This window comes from Monopterus albus, unplaced genomic scaffold (assembly GCF_001952655.1).
Source record: "Monopterus albus unplaced genomic scaffold, M_albus_1.0 scaffold32.1, whole genome shotgun sequence".
In the NCBI taxonomy this organism is placed as follows: Eukaryota; Metazoa; Chordata; class Actinopteri; order Synbranchiformes; family Synbranchidae; genus Monopterus; species Monopterus albus.
This window is the reverse complement of record NW_018127912.1, coordinates 396,565-414,318: the sequence shown is the minus strand read 5'-3', so window position 1 is coordinate 414,318 and position 17,754 is coordinate 396,565. Positions and strand designations below refer to the sequence as shown.

At 41.3% G+C, this 17,754-nt stretch overlaps 1 protein-coding gene across 3 annotated transcripts in view; it reads left to right on the top strand.

The window, feature by feature from the left end:
- Positions 1-17,754, top strand: part of LOC109958379 (uncharacterized) — a 66,182-nt gene that overhangs the window by 39,222 nt on the left and 9,206 nt on the right. The window contains exon 5 of one of the 3 annotated variants that reach the window (XM_020596950.1): positions 1,016-3,058. The exons of the other annotated variants lie outside the window; for them this stretch is intronic. Within the exon in view, the coding sequence (XP_020452606.1) occupies positions 1,016-1,046 (31 nt within the window). The 3' untranslated portion in view covers positions 1,047-3,058. Of the gene's footprint in view, positions 1-1,015; positions 3,059-17,754 lie in introns of those variants that run through there. 3 annotated transcript variants of the gene reach the window in all.

Below are 17,754 nucleotides of genomic sequence, written 5' to 3'. Positions count from 1 at the left end.
TTCACTCTGTTAGCTGTGGAAGGCCACGGAATGGAGTTAAAAACTTCAGAACCAACAACTTGTGAATTTTTAACAACCACTGAGGGCATGTAGCACATCAGAAGTCCATACTCACTGTAACATTACCATCTTTGAACAGTTACATAATTTGAAAAAGCCTAGGTGATTCTTGGGTATATTATTGGCTGGCTTGCTCGCTAGAAAAGCCATTGGAAAACCATTACAACACTTCTTTGAAGTTCAGTGGTTTTCTTTTTTCCCCCCAGTGCTTCTGTCTGTAAAGATGGGCTCAAGACAAGACTTTGATTTTCAAGCCTAATTCGAAAATGTTTCACTGTTTCTTAATACAGCTCATCACCCCACTTTACATGAGTTTGTTTTACTTCTTTACCATATAATAGAAACACCTGAAAGTGACAATAGCTCTCTTATAACAGTCAGAACTGAGAGAAGAAGAATAAAACACTAAAATCCACCATTGTATTATCAATAATTTTAATATTTGGAGCTGGCTGTTTTTTAATTTATACTATATTTTTTACCTTCATCTTGTTTATTTACAGTCAAACTAATATAATCTTAATCTAAACATGTTGCCTGTGAAACTCGCATGGCAGCAAACATCAGGCACAGCATAAAGTAAAGTGAGTGAGGAGATAAACCTGTATACTGGAAGAGAAATGAAAAATCGGATAATGGGATGAAGGAGAATCGGGGTGCAGGATAGAGAGTGTGGTGTTGGTAAGTGTGTGCATGTGCTGAGGGGGGTTATGGCCTGGACTGACCCAGATTTTAAATATGGTCTCTGACAACCTGATCTGACCCTGCCACAGCATGGTCTTCCTTTCTTTCCATTCGTTATGGATGCAACAACAACACACTTCTCTCACAGTCAGTGCAGGCACTGGACAAGTCTGAGCATGTTAATTTAATGAAACATTAAAATGACACACCGTATGCTTGAAGTCACAAGATTCTCTTATGGGTTTTTCAAAAATCACGTTGTCCTTTTCAGCATAATACAAGTTCTCATCAAACATGGATGACACCCGAGGCTCAGAGAGAGGTCCAGAAAATGTATGTACATGTGATTACGTTATGCAGTACTGTGTGTTACAAAAGAGTCTGCTTATTCTAAAGTGTTATGAATTTAAAAAAATGTTCATACAGGCAAAAAAATTAAAAGTAATTCAAAGAAGTAGGCAGAAAATTTCTCTCTGTACCAGGAAGAGAACACTGGGTGCAAGCTGAAGCCGTTGGCAGAGGCTGTTGGCATTTGTCTTTTGCTTTTGCTGGTTTGCTGGCAATGCCTACGCCTGCTTGGTTCCTTTTATGGCCAAGCAATGGCCAGAACAAAGCCAATTCCTTTAGATGAAGAAATCAAGATTTTTGGTGTTTGGCAAGGTTCATGGGATTATTTTTTTTAATTGCCAGTATTAATAATTCATAATAAGATGATTAAAAAATAGAAATCATATAAAAAAAGTCTGTGAAGCTGTAAGTCTTCTTATTCTCTATGTGAAAAGGAGGATGGGCAGCTCTACATTTCTAGTCTTTTTAGGATGGCAAAGTGTCTGTGTGTACTTCTTGAACTTATAACTCGTCTGCCTGGATAAACATGAGCATAGACGCACACAAACACCTTCTGTACTGTGTGTTGAGATTGTTGGGAGTTAGGTGACAGATACTGTGAATGCTTGGACCTAAATTAAGCTCAATGCTTCATCAAAAACATCCTGCCTTCCTACTTGAACTGAGATTGTGGTGACTTCTCACAGAGTGCCTAGGTATATTAGTGGGAACAAACACATTCTCATTCACATGCTCAAGGATGAGTAAAGCCCAATATGTTTAGTTATAACTTGTTTCACAGTTTATTTTTAGTAATGGAATATCACAGTCCTTGTGATTCATAAATATGAACACTGTTACTCACTTTGCTGTGACAAAGTTGCTGTCACCATTTGTAACAATCTTTTCTGGTATGTTACAATAAGTACTCTATAGAGCAAAATGTACTTTAGGAAGGAGGCGCAACACAGACAAAGTGCACTGCATATATGGTCTATGCTGTAAATGTTTATAAAAGGCTTAGGCTTTTCATGCATCAGTGCGCATACATGCACACAGATAAGATTTGAAAAGGGCAGGAGTGGAGTGCAGCAAACTGCATTTTCTAAAGTTTGTACAGTTTTGAGATACTTTCGACTACTTTGAAATATGACCTCTCATCATAATTCTGCAATTAAAACAAGCTTATTAAACATGATGCCCTGTTTGACTTAAATCTCCCACATGTATAATTAGAGCAGCAGCATCATCAGAAAAATAACTGGGAGGATGATGAGTAAAACATTTTAAATTCTGAAAAACAACTTTCAGAATGAAAGAATGAAATGCAGCATTATTCCACTGTGTTGCTACTTTTGCTTGAAGGTGTTTCCCATATGCTCACTGGAAAAGAGAAAATATTCACCTGTGTGCACACAAATGCAGTATGACTTGTATACAGTCAGGGCAAAAAACTGGGTGGGAGCAGGGGAGGTGAAGGAGGAGAGCTCTGCACCACTCTGCTCCAGCTCCACTTCCACCAGTGACCCCCTGGTCGTAAATCTGAGAGTAAAAGACCATTTCTGGCTCCTTCTCGCTCTCTCTTACTTTTACTTTCTGGTACTGCACCTATCATTAACAAGAAGTGGCTGTCAGTCTTTAATACAGACTTAATTATATCCTTTTGGCAAGTCAGATATTAATCTGTTTGACAAGCAAGTTCAGAAGGTGAAATCTCGATGTCTGGTTGCAGATGTTGTGGACTTAAAAATGTAACTTGGCTGATGCAACAACAAATCTCACTGTTCATCTCTATCTGTCATCAGACAATCGATTTCCCTGCCTTGACATTCAGTTCACTGAGCAGAGCTGCATTGCGAAAACAAGAATTAAGTCATTTTTACTCTTGCTCATTAAGCATGCATGTCTTCTTATTTACACCCACTCCAAATCTTTCTGTATGACGGTTGCCATCAAGAAAAAAAAAAAGAAAGAAAGGAGGTGAGAATAGAGAAACATCTTGCTATAGGCAGCCAACTTCCAGGAAAACAAGACTGTGACCAGTTAATTTTCTTGATGGCTGCCTGCATCACAGCACATCCCTCTGAGCCAGAGCCAGGCAGATCACACAAAGGACACAACTGTTAAAGTTGTGGTTACCAGCTTAAGAGAGTCAAATTTGGTCGAGGCCAGCCAGGGCTTTTTTCATACCGCCCCCACTGGCTTTGACAACCAAGACTGGATCAGGTTGAGGTTGAAATGACTCCCAAAGTGACACTAAAGATATTAGTATCTGCAACAGTGTTAACAGTGCCTTGCCAGAGTCTACCCAAATAAGTCCTTGTAATGTAACACAGTCAGAATAAAATGTTGGTTTCTAGATTTGCTGCCAGCAGACAGAGTTGATGTTTGCCACTTAATGGCCTGCAATAGGAGACTGGGAGAGGAAAACTGCCTTAAGAGTGGCCTGCTTTTCCAAAATCGTAATCAGTTACTGTTTTGGTTGAGTTTTTTTGTTTTGTTTTGTTTTGTGTTTCTTGTTTGTGTGGACATATTGCACAACCTGTCTAAATGACGTATACTGTATCAGCATTTCTGAAACCAAGTCCAGGCACTGCTGGAGTCACAGCCATGAGTTGGTATTATGGTGTATTGAGCTATAGATCCCTGTGCAACCATCTATTACAGTATTTATTCTGACATCTACCATCTTGGATCATTGCTCTAGCTTTGAGAAACAGTTTGAACAGTGAAAATGTGTGTGCACTACCCTTTATGTAAACACTCTTATTTTGCTAACCAAAAACATGCCTAAAGCTAGCTCACAATGTGTCTGGATGCTAATTGCTGACAGGCATAATTTGGACCCGGCGAGGCTCTCAGCAATACCTCAGCAGGTGACTGAAAACAAAATATGATCCATTTAATCACACTTTAAATAAATCATTAAAATGCTGCTTCTCTTCGGCACTTGCTTTACTCGGGCCCAACAAGTTCTTGCAAAGCTGATTACTGCATTTTAAGACCTTTATTGGGTTGCGTGTCCCATCAAGTAGATGGGCGTATGAATTTTTGGGTCTTCTCTCACCTAGTTTGACAGCTTAAGTGACATGTTCCCTGATGAATAAAATAAAGTGCATTTAGCATTAAATTCAATCAGATATAATTATGGAGGAACAAGCCAAGTGCAGCTCCCAACAGAGGTGGACTTTAGCAGTAGGCAAAGGTAGGCAGTTGCCTGGGGCCCCCAACTACTACTTCTTCGCCAACAACTCCATATTCAGAGACACATAACCAAATCTGCAAGAACCTAGAATGCACTCAAAGCACCTTTTTTATCATGACCCCCCCCCCATATACACACACACACACTACAGGTAAATGGGCTATTCGATTTCTAGACATGCCGCTGCGACTGCGCACCAAATGTAAACACACCTGAGTTCAAGCTTTGACTCATTGATGCGCCAAGAATCTGAACAACAGACTCGAACATGAAGCGGAAAGTATCCCAGTGGGAATTCTTAGAAGAAGATGGAAAAACACCAGTACAGCTGAAGAAAACATTTGGGAGCGATAGAAAGAGAAGCAGCAACGTGATAGTCCAGTTAGCAGTTCTCCTCAGTCAAAAAAACGACAAGGTTTAAAAATTAAAAATAAAAAATTAGGCTACTGTTTCCACCATCATTAGAAGTGGATAGACTACTTTCATAATGCAGACAATATGCAGACACACATTTAGAAATTGTTTTTATATAGAAAATTTCAAACTGTTTTAAATGCCATGTAGATGACTATATTTCATTAATTTATAATCTTAACATAACACAATAAAATGGTTTCATTGCTACAAACGTCCTATAAGGGAACATGTCCATGTGCATTGTAATGTTGCTACTGCAAATACTGTGATTTTGAAATTTAACAACAAAACTGGAAACTCACCGGAATATTGAACCTTCCATGTCAGAAAAATATTTGACTTTCCAGAGTAAAGGGTCCGACTTTTACTGACAGTAAAATTAAACCATATGGAATTTGCTATTGCTAATCCTGACCAATCCTGTCTGTGTTGGGGTTAATTAATAATTATAAATCATTAAGTTACCGCTATTGTGCCACATGCGTAAATACACAACTCTAACTTTGGAGAGGATTGCCATCCTGCTGCTGAGTGACAGTTATATTTAATAAACTCAGAGGAAAGACACTTATAGTACAAGTAGCTGCAAGCAGCAGACAAATCTGCAGCTCATCTTAATGTTTTTCTAAAACCTGGATTACATTCTGTGGCATGTGTAGACATTATTGATGATTTTCATTAATCTAATCCGTTACAGACGTGTCTTCATCGCATTACCAGTTATAATAATCGGAAACTGTGACCATGAGCCTGGAAACAGATAAAAAATAAGCAGCATGTAAACTTTGCCCAGAAGCCTACTTTACCTTTCTGTCACCTGTTTTGAAGAGAGAATTACTTAAATGCCAATAAACATTTGTACAAAATACCATCCATTCATCACCACTCCCTGTGGACTCATTTTAAGTTTATGCTGGCCACTTTTGACCATAGAATTTTTGGGTTTTTTGTTGTAGTTTTTTTATTTTGCTTATGTCTTTGATTTAAATATAAAAGTCAAACTGTACTTTTATCATAATATATTTTTGTTTCTAAAAGGAAACTTCAAATAGCAAAAACAAACCAGCATCATCCCAAATACCAATAACATTATAGTTAGAAAAAAATATGAAGTTGGAGCAAAAGGTTACCCACATATTTGGGTTTGCCTGGGGCCCCCAAATCACTAAATCCGCCCCTGGCTCCCGACAGGCTCCATAGATCAAACAGTTTAGGTTTAAGGTTACAAATGGGACTGAAAATCCCTTAGTACCAACATATCTGCAATTAGATTTGGTAAGTCTGAGGGTTGATTTTTATTTGAGCTGTGCTGTAGTGCTGGTTCTCGGTTGGATCGTTGTATGTGAGAAAATGCAGTAACTGGTTTAAAAAAAAATCCTACAGGCTTTCTTCAGACAAAACTGTGAACTCACAGATAATGTGAGGATTGGTTGAATGTGTGGTAATTACTCCTGGAAGGGCTGCTTATTGTATAAACGCTTGCTTATTCAGGCTTTTGATATTTTAAATGATAAAATGAAGTCGATCAGGTTCTTCAACAGCGTTTTATGTACTGAGCATATTAGTCTTGTGCACAGCACTAGGGCAGGTTAATATGGATAGGTGGAGAGGGGAAGATGGCGAGGTGGGGACTGATGACACAAGTTTGGGCACACTTACAAAAATGAGCTGCATTTATCCTCCAAACGCCATCACCCTCTCACCCCCACCCCTCATCCTCCCATACAGCTTTGGGAACAGGGGGGTGTTTATTCCACTATGTACTACATGTGCCATTATAACAAGCTGATTTATGAAACAACTGTAGCTGTTGCTAAGGCTCTGCCGGCAGGATAAGGACTCTATGCTTGTTTATTTTAGCCTCTGTATCTCCTGAGCTGATGTTTCCTTGAGACGGCTTTACCCTCCCCTTGCTTCATACAGCCAGAGGCTATGTGACAATTAAGCGCACAGAGAGTTTGAAATGTCACCAGATGTGAGGAAACTGAGGGAACATGATTGGACTGCGATTCAGATAGATATTTTTTGCTAACTCACTTTTATTATGTCCAAGGAATGAGAAGGAAGTTCCAACTAGGCACATTGCTGGGCTTGCTTAAGGTCGCCTCAGGCCTCCCTGTCACACTGTGGCTCCCATCACTCAGCTCTATATTCAACACAAATGCACACACACAGCCAGTGTATTCATGTCCCCGGCAGTTGCAAAGGTTACGGTGTAAAAAGCAATGCAGATGCTGATATTTCACAGAGCTGCACATCAGAATTACTCGCATACAACAGCAAAGCATATTAAGGACATAAAAACACATGCACACCCACACAATCTCCTTTTCTTCTGAAAACCCACTCTGGAAGAATCACGCTGTCCCCATGACCAATGAGTTTGCCAACATAAAGACCAAAAAAGTGCCAACTGATGTTTTCCAAGTGGCCTGAATGACTTCTATTGACAGTTTCGATAGAAGCGGAAAACCTCTTTTCTGTAATGGAAGAAGGTTTTGGAGAAGATGGGTTTTCCCTCCTTGTAATATCCTCAGAGCTGAGCTTGGCACAGAGCCCCTCTGGACTGGAGGATGTTGGCTCAGACCAGACAGTGGGGCTTCGAGTGTGGACATGGCAAGTAGAAAAGAAAGCTTAACCATGGGGCTCTGTCATAGCCTTGATAAGCGCAAAATGTTTACTTCAACTGCTTGTTAAACTACAAATGTTACAGAAATGTGAGGAAACGGCAGTTTACCTCCACCCTGAAATGGGCCTACCACAGCATTAGCCCGCTTAATTCACTAAAGAGCTATGAAGAGGTGGATGCTGGGAGCAAAACGACTACCTTTCCATTACAACTACTGAAGTAGCTGGGCAGATGAAACGCTCACCGCCACAGGTTTGTTTGGCAACTTTTGGCAGGAGCTGCTTCTTTGGTAAATGATCTTTGTGCCAAAACAAATACCTACGTTTCCTCACCCCTTATACACATATACACACATGAACACACACATTTACTTGCTGACTCCACACAATGGCATGACTGTATCTGCAGCATCAGACAGGCTTCTGCCAATCGCCCTGCGGAGCTCACAGTTACTCAACACAGGGCACACAAACATTGAGCAGAGTTCAGTCTTCAACAGAGTTTGCAAAGAGAAAGTGAGGATGAGCTCTGCCAACATACATGGCTGACTCCAAATAGCCAGAAAACAACTGGAAACCAACATGCCCCTGTCAGTGGTGGGCAAAAGAGAGAGAGAGGAGAAGAGGAGGACTGACCAAAATATTGAGGGTTGTCTGAACTCCAGCTCAGACAGTGGAGCACCTCTCAACTATGAGGGCTGCATTTCTTCTCATACTATAGCCAACACTTGCACCAAATACAAACATCAACACTGAATATGAAACGGCACTCTGCTTATGTATATACAATCATAATAACAAAGACAAACAGTGGAAGAAGAGTCCCTGTTGCTGATCAGACTGAAAGCAGCCCTGTTCAGAAACACCAGTGAGCAGGTTGACATTCCACGTCAAAAGCTAACTGCGTGCGCTTGTTTTGTCATACATTTGTGTGTACACAGTGCTGACCCCTGAGTCTAAAGATCTCATTTTTATATGTCCACGACAGATGGAGACACACCTCCTCCACCTACTGCTGAAACCTGGGTACTTGCGTAGTGTTTATTTTGACCATACTGGCTGCTTTGCTATAAAACTTACTGCACTGCCCAGCCTTGTTATTGTATTTGTTTACAGTTCCTGCATGCTCCTGCCAGATCTTTTCAAAAGGAGTGGATGGAAATTGTTTGCTTTAGGGTTTATTTATTGATGCTGGAACTCGTAATTAGATCTGTTACATCAGGCAGTTTCTGACAGGACCAGGACCGTGCGAGTTCAACGTTTCCTCAGTTCTTAATAACCACTTGAAAGTTACAAAATCGCTAGTTGCTAAATTGACCAATTAAACTTATGAAAACTCTTAGCTACTTAAAACTTTAGTCATGTAATGAAAGATAAGCAATTAGTAATCTGTTGCTGGATAGCATAGCTTTTCGAAAAACCTTTAGGGAATTAAAGAATGTTAAACTTAATTGCAAATACTTTGTAGTTGAAGATATTACTTAGTTTTGTCGGCAAACAGAGAAAGACTGTACATGTGTCTCAGGGTTAGTAGTATTCATGTAATTTAAAATGAGAGGGAAATATGTGATAATGCAAACCTGGCTTAATTTATTTGGTTGTTTAGGCTGATAGTAATGGCATAACGTCTGTATATATTGAGGTATATTGAGTTGTCTTTAGGTATCGAACATCTTCCCAGCTATGTCTAACTCATATGACTTCTTGGTCTAAACAGCTCATCTATTAGCAAGCTGATGTTAGCTTTTTGTCACTTAATCCATTTAGTCTCTACTTAGTTTGTTTGGTGCAACCTGTTTTATTTTACTGATGCATAAATGTTGTAACCCACAAAGGCAGTGGACAGGAACAAGTGCATGACATTTATTTGGGTTAAGGTATTAGTCGGAGGGGGGAATTACCGCTGCAGATGTGTGATGGCTGCTTACACTCCTCTCTATTTACTCTAGTCATACCAGAGCCAGGTCTTACAAGCTGTTTGGCTAAAAGCAGGTCAGGAAGGTTCATTCTCATTTTTAAAGAGGGGTGCTGGAGGGATCCACACAGCGGCGGTCTGCTCCAGTTTTTCTTGTCCTCTTGCTTTGGCCTGCAGTGTTTGGTTTGGATTTAAGTAGTTTTTCTGGTGCTGAGCACTGTCAGTCCACACCCTAATGGCAATCTCTGTTAGAGAGATCTGACTATGCCGCCAATAGTAAGAGAAGTGCCCCTCTCACCTGATGAGTCACGCCACTCTGATGTACTCCCCATCTTTTTTTGCTGCATATGCATTAAAGGTTCAAACAAGTTGTTGCATACCATGCCTCACAACAGGTGGATAGGACACATAAATGCATATAAAGTAGACCTGGGTGCATTTGTTCAGTTACATGTTGTCACATGGAGCTATCTGTTAATGCCTAATTCACCAGCGCTCATATCCAAGGACATCTACAGATTCAGTTACTGAGTTTAAAGCAGATAAAGAGAAGCCGTGGTGCATGTCATGCCGGTGGCCCTTTCACCTGCTTCTATTCTCTGTCTTGTCAACACTCAGTACGACTTTGTCATCCACAGGCTCACTCTAGTGGCACATTTATCACTGTAAAGATGGATTTATGCAGCCATGAAAGAGCTGTTTGTAAGCTGAGCTACAGCAAAGAAAAGAAGCTACTGGACTTGAAATGTCACCCTCTGCACAATGTGCACTGTAGATGTACATTCAGATACCCATTTTCCATTCTTCTTCCTTTGAAAAGTTCCTCTGATTAAATATTTTTTTCAGTATGGCCTAATTTGGACCCAGAGCAGAGAGACCTGCACCAACTTGCTGTAATTTAAAACCCAAATATAAGCAGGCAGGACTGATTAGTTTCAGAATAGTTCAGTATTCACACAGTAATGCTTCCCATTCTTGATTAAGACCAGGACCTGAGCCTGCCTGGCCTCCCATTCTCAGGTGTTTCTAGAAGCTACTGTAGGTCTTCCACTTGATCAAACCAAACTCAGACTGTCAGAATAACAAACTCGGACTGTTTTCTTATACTCAGAATGACAATTGATGCTCAAACTTGCTTAAATTCAAATGACTTTTTCAGATGTTTTCAACACACAGGACTGCAGAGAGCTCGGTGGCCGAGCAGACACAGTTGTGTGACTCTACCATGCTGGAGTAGATTTGGCTTTGTTAAAAGAGTTAAAAGGCTAATTTGCAGTCATTCATCACTCTTGACACCCCCAGTTGCCCAAACAAACTGGAGAGGACCCAGTGAAAGAATTTTGGAAAAAAAAACCCTTCCCATATGATTTTGACCCCCGGATCACCCTGATCCCCACCTTCACTCTGCTCTGTTTTGGCTACTCTGTGTTCAGCTGGTGCCTGAGGGAGTGATAGCTTGGATGGTGGCTGAGTAGCAGCTTTGGGGGAAGCACACTGTCAGTCCTGTGATAGCCATATGAGATTCCACATGCTCTGATGAGTAATTCCTCCCTCCCTTCTCCATCGCCATGTGGTTCATGGCCCTGAGTCATCATCCACACTTTCCCCTCACTCCCTCAGCCCTTCTCTCTCTCTCTCTCTCTCTCTCTCTCTCTCTCTCTCTCATTCCCTTAACATGAAGAGGATTCTTCCTTCCTTTCTTCAGCGGCGGTCATCCCACAGGGAAACTTAGCAGAATAGCCTCACTCCGATGACTCACTCACCAAAATCGAGAGCTCCACTCCGCACCACCCGCTCTGGAGCCACGACAGCCCACCACACCACACCCAGACCTGGACCCATCTTCCATGGCCTGCTAGTCTCGATTTCTTTCTTGCTATCTGTTTGCCGTTATAGCTTCTTCCCTGTCTCTACCTGTTTGTGTCTTACCATCTACCTAGTTGCTGTTTTCTGTATAGCTGCTGTCTTGTCGAGGTGTCTCATTGTTTACCTGTCTTTACCCATTCTTCAGCCTGCCTGTATAGCCTGTACTCTGTATCTTCATACTCTCTGCACTGGTTTTTGGTCTGTCTGCCAGCCTGTCTTATTTGCCTGTGTTGTACTGGCTCGTCTGCCTTTCTGACACCGTCTTTCATTCTGTCCCCTGGCATTTGATTGCAAAGTCAAAATACTGAAGGACAGAGCAGCGTCGACTCCCCTGTCTGCATGTTAAACTACGAAGTCTTGAGCAGAAAAATAATGACAGCTTAATTCATACGTCTGCCAGAAGGGAACACTGTATTGTTAGTAAAGAGATGCTTTTCATTCTGCCTGTGCAGCTCCCAGATAGAGCTGTTAACATTTCCGACTTTGCCCTAATCTGCATTAGCAAACGTATTGTGAAACTTTTGACAAATGATAGTGTTTGATTTCAGCAGGTCCCCTATCCTTTCATTCATGTGTTCTGAAATCCAATAAGCTGTGTGACTTCTACTGTTGGTTTAACTGAGGTTGAACTAAATGTGGCCTATGTGACCTGTACGTAAACACTGACTTGTCCCCTGGCCCTGCGGTGTGGCAGGTTGTTGATATGAAGCCCTACACACCATTCAGAGATCCTCTACATGTTGCAACTGGAGATTTGTTGACCATTGCAAGAGCAATAAGGATTTTTAGGGGCATTATGACTGGGTTAATAAAACACAGCTGCCCCTAAAAGTCCCTCACTTTTCTTGCTGCCTTTTCTTTCTCTTTCCCGCCCTCCATCCCTCCCTAGCTTAATCTTTGTCTCATTCCAAACTTTTGAGATCAAACTGCAACCTCAAGTGCAGTTTGGTGCATAACTTTGATATCAGTTCAAATGTAGCAGAAAAAGAAAAAGAAAAACCAACCTGGAGTTTTTAAGCTTGACCCTTTCATGGGGTCTGGTTTATGTATTTCACAAAACACTAGCATGCTTCCCACTATTTATGAATTGTACATTTATAACTGCAGAGTTTTATTGGGTTTTGCAGTGATGCTTTTAAAGTGGGCTGAATGAACTCAGAGCAGAATTTCCAAGAAGAGGCGCTTTGTGTGTCCACTACAAGTTCAGCTTTCGCAGAAAAGGTAAATATAATCTGAAGATGCTCACAGTATCGGAAACATGGTTTGTTTTTTTGTTTTTTTTGTTTTGTTTTTTTGTTGTTTTGTTTTGTTTTGTTGTGGTCAATTTGAGAACTAAGTGAACTCAGTGACCTGGAGTAGAAGGCAACCTGGGAAACGGAAGAAACATCTATTTAAAGAAAGTCTATGACATTTCTAACAAATGGTGTGAGGAGAGAATATGAGACAGCCTTGATGGTAAAAAAAAAAAACAAGATGTGAGCAATGCTGCACAGCAAGTGGCAAGATGAGTCTGATCGGGTCTTTTAAACAATGTGAAATGCCACAGAGAGAGGTTTGGCAGGCAGTAGCAGCCAGCGCTGTTTAATATCACAACTTTAATCAGCACACTTGGTGACTATCCCAGAGTTCCCCGTAGCCACGCTGCTTATTCAAACCAGGCTCATTCCACCAAGCCTCCCTTACTAGGCCCTCGGCTCTCACACTCGCACTGGCTCGTGCTCTCCTACAGCATATATGGAGCGCTTTTGGCTAGAGTAGATTTATCTGCTTTCTGTGATGTGTCAGTGCGCCTCAGCGCGCTACGCTGGAGGGAATCACTGCTTATAGTTGAGAGCATGTCGACCAATCCGAGGTGCACTAAACAAATGTGGTTTTCTCCAGATGAGATTTTATGATAACCAGGGTGATAAGTGTTTGAAATATTTTCTACATGTAACATAGTTAGTAGTATATCATCTGTGACTACAAGGAATTAGTTTCGACAAAGTGTCGACTTCAGCGATGTATTACAGCTGCAACAAGGAAAAACAAATGACCTGTCACTCATCTGTTATTCGCAGCCCTTCAAACAACTTATCATGTATGAGCTTTTGAATAAATACATCTGACAGTAAGATGAATTTAATGGCTTCCCACCTACTGTGATGTCAAGGGAGTTTGTTTTATATACATGACTGTTTTAAGTGTTTTAATAATCACAGAGGTCTTGTGTTTTTAAAATAAAAATCCCATGCTTCAGCAAATGTCTTACCTATGTGTCACTTGCAGCACGGAGATGCCACCACGGCCCTCCGCTCTATTAATTACATACTGTAAAGCATCTAGTGTCAGGATGCTAAATTCATTATTGGGGTACGTGTGGCACGCTAGGGTCAGAACAGATATAGAAGCAGGCCACCAAAAATATTTCTTCCCCATTTGACACATTTGTTCAATGGCATTTTGTGATTTTTGACAACTCTGACGTTTATTAATATAGGTATGTTTGAGCTGTATGTTTCCAAAATAATGGTTAAATTCTTGATTAAATTGTTTGTTTAAATTCAAGGAGGATATAAGTGATTTGCCTGTGACGGTAGTTATTATTGTTTGACGAGAGATTAGTTCAACATTAACTGATTCTCCTAGGAAGTTTACCTTTGTTCATTTTTCCATTTTGGCCTGTTTTTGGTCAAGCTAAAAACAAAACAAAAAAAACCAGGAACAATTCATTTGTTTTGAAAACTATTTACTAAGAACTGTACAGCAGAATGAGGTCAGCTAAGAACTGCTCCTTTTTTCCAAGAAAAATAGCATGTGAAAGTTGTTTATCATCTGCTGTGGTTTTCTGTGCCACTCCTGAGAAGCATGCTTCTCGATCACACAGCTCTAAAGTCTAAGTTTGACACTCAGAGGTTTTTTGCCAGTTATTAAGCAATGGCACTCACTGTTTGACCCTTTGAGCAATTTGTTTATATTTATGTTTGACATGCATTCATGCCTTTTCTTTTGACTGGGCATCTGTAGTTGTAGACTATTCCATTCTGTAATATGTATAGTTCACCGTCTTAAGTACAGCTCACAATGAACTGTAAGACTTTCATATATTACCTGTGGTTTATAATGCGCCTGCGGTATTTAATGGTGACCTTATTCTGTAGATTACATTTCGTCTGGACAGTTTTGCTATAATATTCTTTTAAAATGATACATGCTCATATTATGTATCAGCGGTATTAAATGGTGCGTTTACTGACCTTCTCGAGCTTTATAGTGAGGCTTTATTCTCATATCACCAACCTTTTTGCTTTTCCCGCGGTTGTATTATCCGTAAGACCGTCCATCTCTTCAGATTTACTTTAAAAGATTAATATGAAGCAAAAGTGTGTTGTCAATTACTTGGTGGTCACATGAGCCAGAAACTGGGACTTTGTAGGCCAGTTGAATTAACTGAGGACTCACCTTGCCCGCAAAGACCCAGCCTCAGACACACACCATCATCATCATCATCATCATTACCAGTCCCATCTCCGGGGACTCTCTGTGTGGAGGAAACCCCAAAGGTTGGGTTGTGGAAATGGCTTTTGTACCACACGTTTACCTTCTGACCAGGCAATGGGGGAATGCGAGGGGTTTAATCTGTGAACACGCCGATACGTACCCATTGACCCGCTGTCCGTGAGTCTCTGGAGCAGTAGGTGATGCTGCCCGGTTGTTGTTACCTGCGTACCGGACAGGTATCAGCATCCCGTAGCCGTATGGGGACTTCGCATAAAAAGCGAACCGACTGTCCGGTTGCTTGTCTGGCTGCCAGGAAAAGATCGCGTCTGCAAGCGAAGTTGAACTTCACCGTTTATCCACCCCAGTACCAGCACTGCCGCCGCCCCAGTAATATCTGATCACTTGGTGTTGCACGCATCCCAAATGGAGCAAGATTATCTTTCTGGGGGTAGAGGGACGCATTGTTTTTTGGAATAAGTCGGACAGTCCCCCTGGCCTATCGTTTCCCCTCTGTCCAAGGAGAAAAAAACATGCAGACGCAACAGTGTCGCGCCTTGTGCCAGTCTCCCCCTCCCGTCCTTGGAAAAAGCTTCTGCGTTTTCCACCGAGAGATCCCCGGTGCGCACCCAACACCCAGCCAGTCACCCAATATCCAGAGACAGTCGGGAAGACAAGGAGACGGAGAGAGAAGGCAGCCTGCCGCTGCTGCTACTGCCATGCTGCAGCCTCGATATTATAAGCAGGATATTCCCAAACAGCTGGAAGGAGGTGATATATGGTGCTGCGCCCTCGTGTTGGGCCCTCCCCAAAATGGACCGGCGCTAAGTGGTAACCTGGTTATTTTCGGCGCGTCACTGGCTCGTCTCCACTTATCGAGGGTGCAGCAGCGTGCCCCCAGTTGTTCTGAAAGAGGATTTATAAACGACTAAGCGCACAACACTGAGTAATGTCCGAACATGTGTGTTGGCCACACATTCCTGCGCTGTGTTGGTGTGTCCGTCCACATGCCCCACACAGGCCCGTGCCGTACTCGTCGGCGTCTCCGGCAGCTCCGTGGCCGCTCGTCTGCGGCTTTCAGAAGGTGTTCCCCTCTTTTATCGATGCAGTTTCAGTAGGGTATAGCTACATCCCAGGTTCATCACACCTCTCCTGTTACCTCCCTGAGCAGCAATATGTTAGCGTGCTGCGACCCCCGGCGGCAGCGACGCGCCATGACACCTACATGCATGTGTCAAACAACCTTTGTTGTGTTATTCATGTCGAGTGTGGTCATGTGTTGCTGCACATCGGGGGTAATAACAGCGTGACAGCTGGATTCATATTCAAATATATTACATTTCAAAATGTATTAAATTCTATTGTCTTGCTTTGTTATGATCTGCTACATGTAGTTTTTTCATTATATGCTGTTTTATTCTGATATTTATATTCTATTTTTAATTTGTTCAAATATTTTGTATTATATATTATAGGCGTATTCTGATATCTTGCATTCTGATCTAATCTATTTTCCTTTTATTATTTTTTGTTAATCTGATTTCTGCATTCTATTTTGTTTATTCTGATATTATGGTTTCTATTTCAGTTTATTTGGGGGTGTTATGTTATATTCCATCTTTTAGGCTATATTTTACACTCTATTTCCACTCTATTTTGTTTTGAGATTTTGCTTTCGGTTCCATGATATTTTCAGTTCTATTCCCGAGGCATTGCTCCACCTTTAAAGCCCGTGACGTCATCAGTCAGCTGCTTCAATGCAGACAAGGAGCCTAAAGTTACGCCGGAAAGCGGGCCCCTTCCTTATCAAAATAAAAGCAGAAACACGCTGTTTGGACTTCCTGATGAGCCCATTATTTGTTTGAGAAGTAATTGTATCTTTTCTGTGAGATATGTAGACCTTATATTCTTATAACTTGGATGCATATTTGTATTTGTGTCTTTTTGTTATTTAAATATGTTGTAGTCTAATTTACGTTAGCTGGGGATGATTTATTTGTAGATCAACGGTTTACACCAGGCCGAACGACAGTATTAATGTATTGGATGACAATAAAGACGCGCTCTGCCTGAATTGGCCTTAACTTCACCTGTGTACTGTATGTGGCTCGCCATATTGTTTTACAGACTTCCTGTTGGAATCCATTCATGACTGTCTTGGTTGATAAGCCTGTGTATTTTTAACTTTAGCTGTAACATAATTGTGTGGATGCGTAAGCACACACTGAAAAGGTTTTGAACGGTGTCAATGGTATTATTACCGGCGGGCTTGACACCGCATAACAATGTTCGACTTGGTCCCCTGGCAAGAGCAGCAGCCTGGCTTTTCTTAAACAAGATGATTTATTACTCCATCATCATTTGCACATTAACACCTGACACCTGTCGGTGAGTTTGGAATCCATTCATGACTGTCTTGGTCACAAAGCCTGTGTATTTTTAACTTTAGCTGTAACATAATTGTGTGGATGCGTAAGCACACACTGAAAAGGTTTTGAACGGTGTCAATGGTATTATTATTCTGGTTTCTACCACTGTTCTTCGGCATCTAATTTCTGCAGCATACTTTCACCTAGAAGGGCCATTGAGGTATCAAACTGTTTATCTCCTTAAGGACATGTGTGCTTGTATACAACGTTTTTATAACTTTTATACTTTTTAAGATATTCAGCTTTTTTTACAGAAATTTCCCCATTGGAAATGAATGGGGCAAAATTGGAAGCTTAATATCTCCGGCATACCTTGGGCTAGAAGCGCCATTTCAACTTTATTCAACTCGTGAGACGTTCAGCTACCAAAAAATCAAAATCAAAAAAGCAAAAATCATCTTGATAACTGTTATGGGTTTTTTTTATAATAGACATTTATATTTTGTCTATTTGTCCATAGACAACGAATGGGCCAATACTATACCATGCCATTGGCTGCCTGTGTGTCACGTGACTCCCCGGTCCAGCAGCTCTCGCTTGCTTTTACTCTTCCTCTTGCCGCTTTTGTGCTAGTATTATGCCGTTCTTAAGCTTTATACACATATAATAGATGACAATCGTAGAGAAAATTGTCACGAATTCAGCTTTCAGTGTTACTGAGATGGGATGAATGGTATTTGCGTAAGTCGCACATTCCAGGCATACCGTCTCACTGCTCCATAGACTTACGGTCAATACAGAAGATC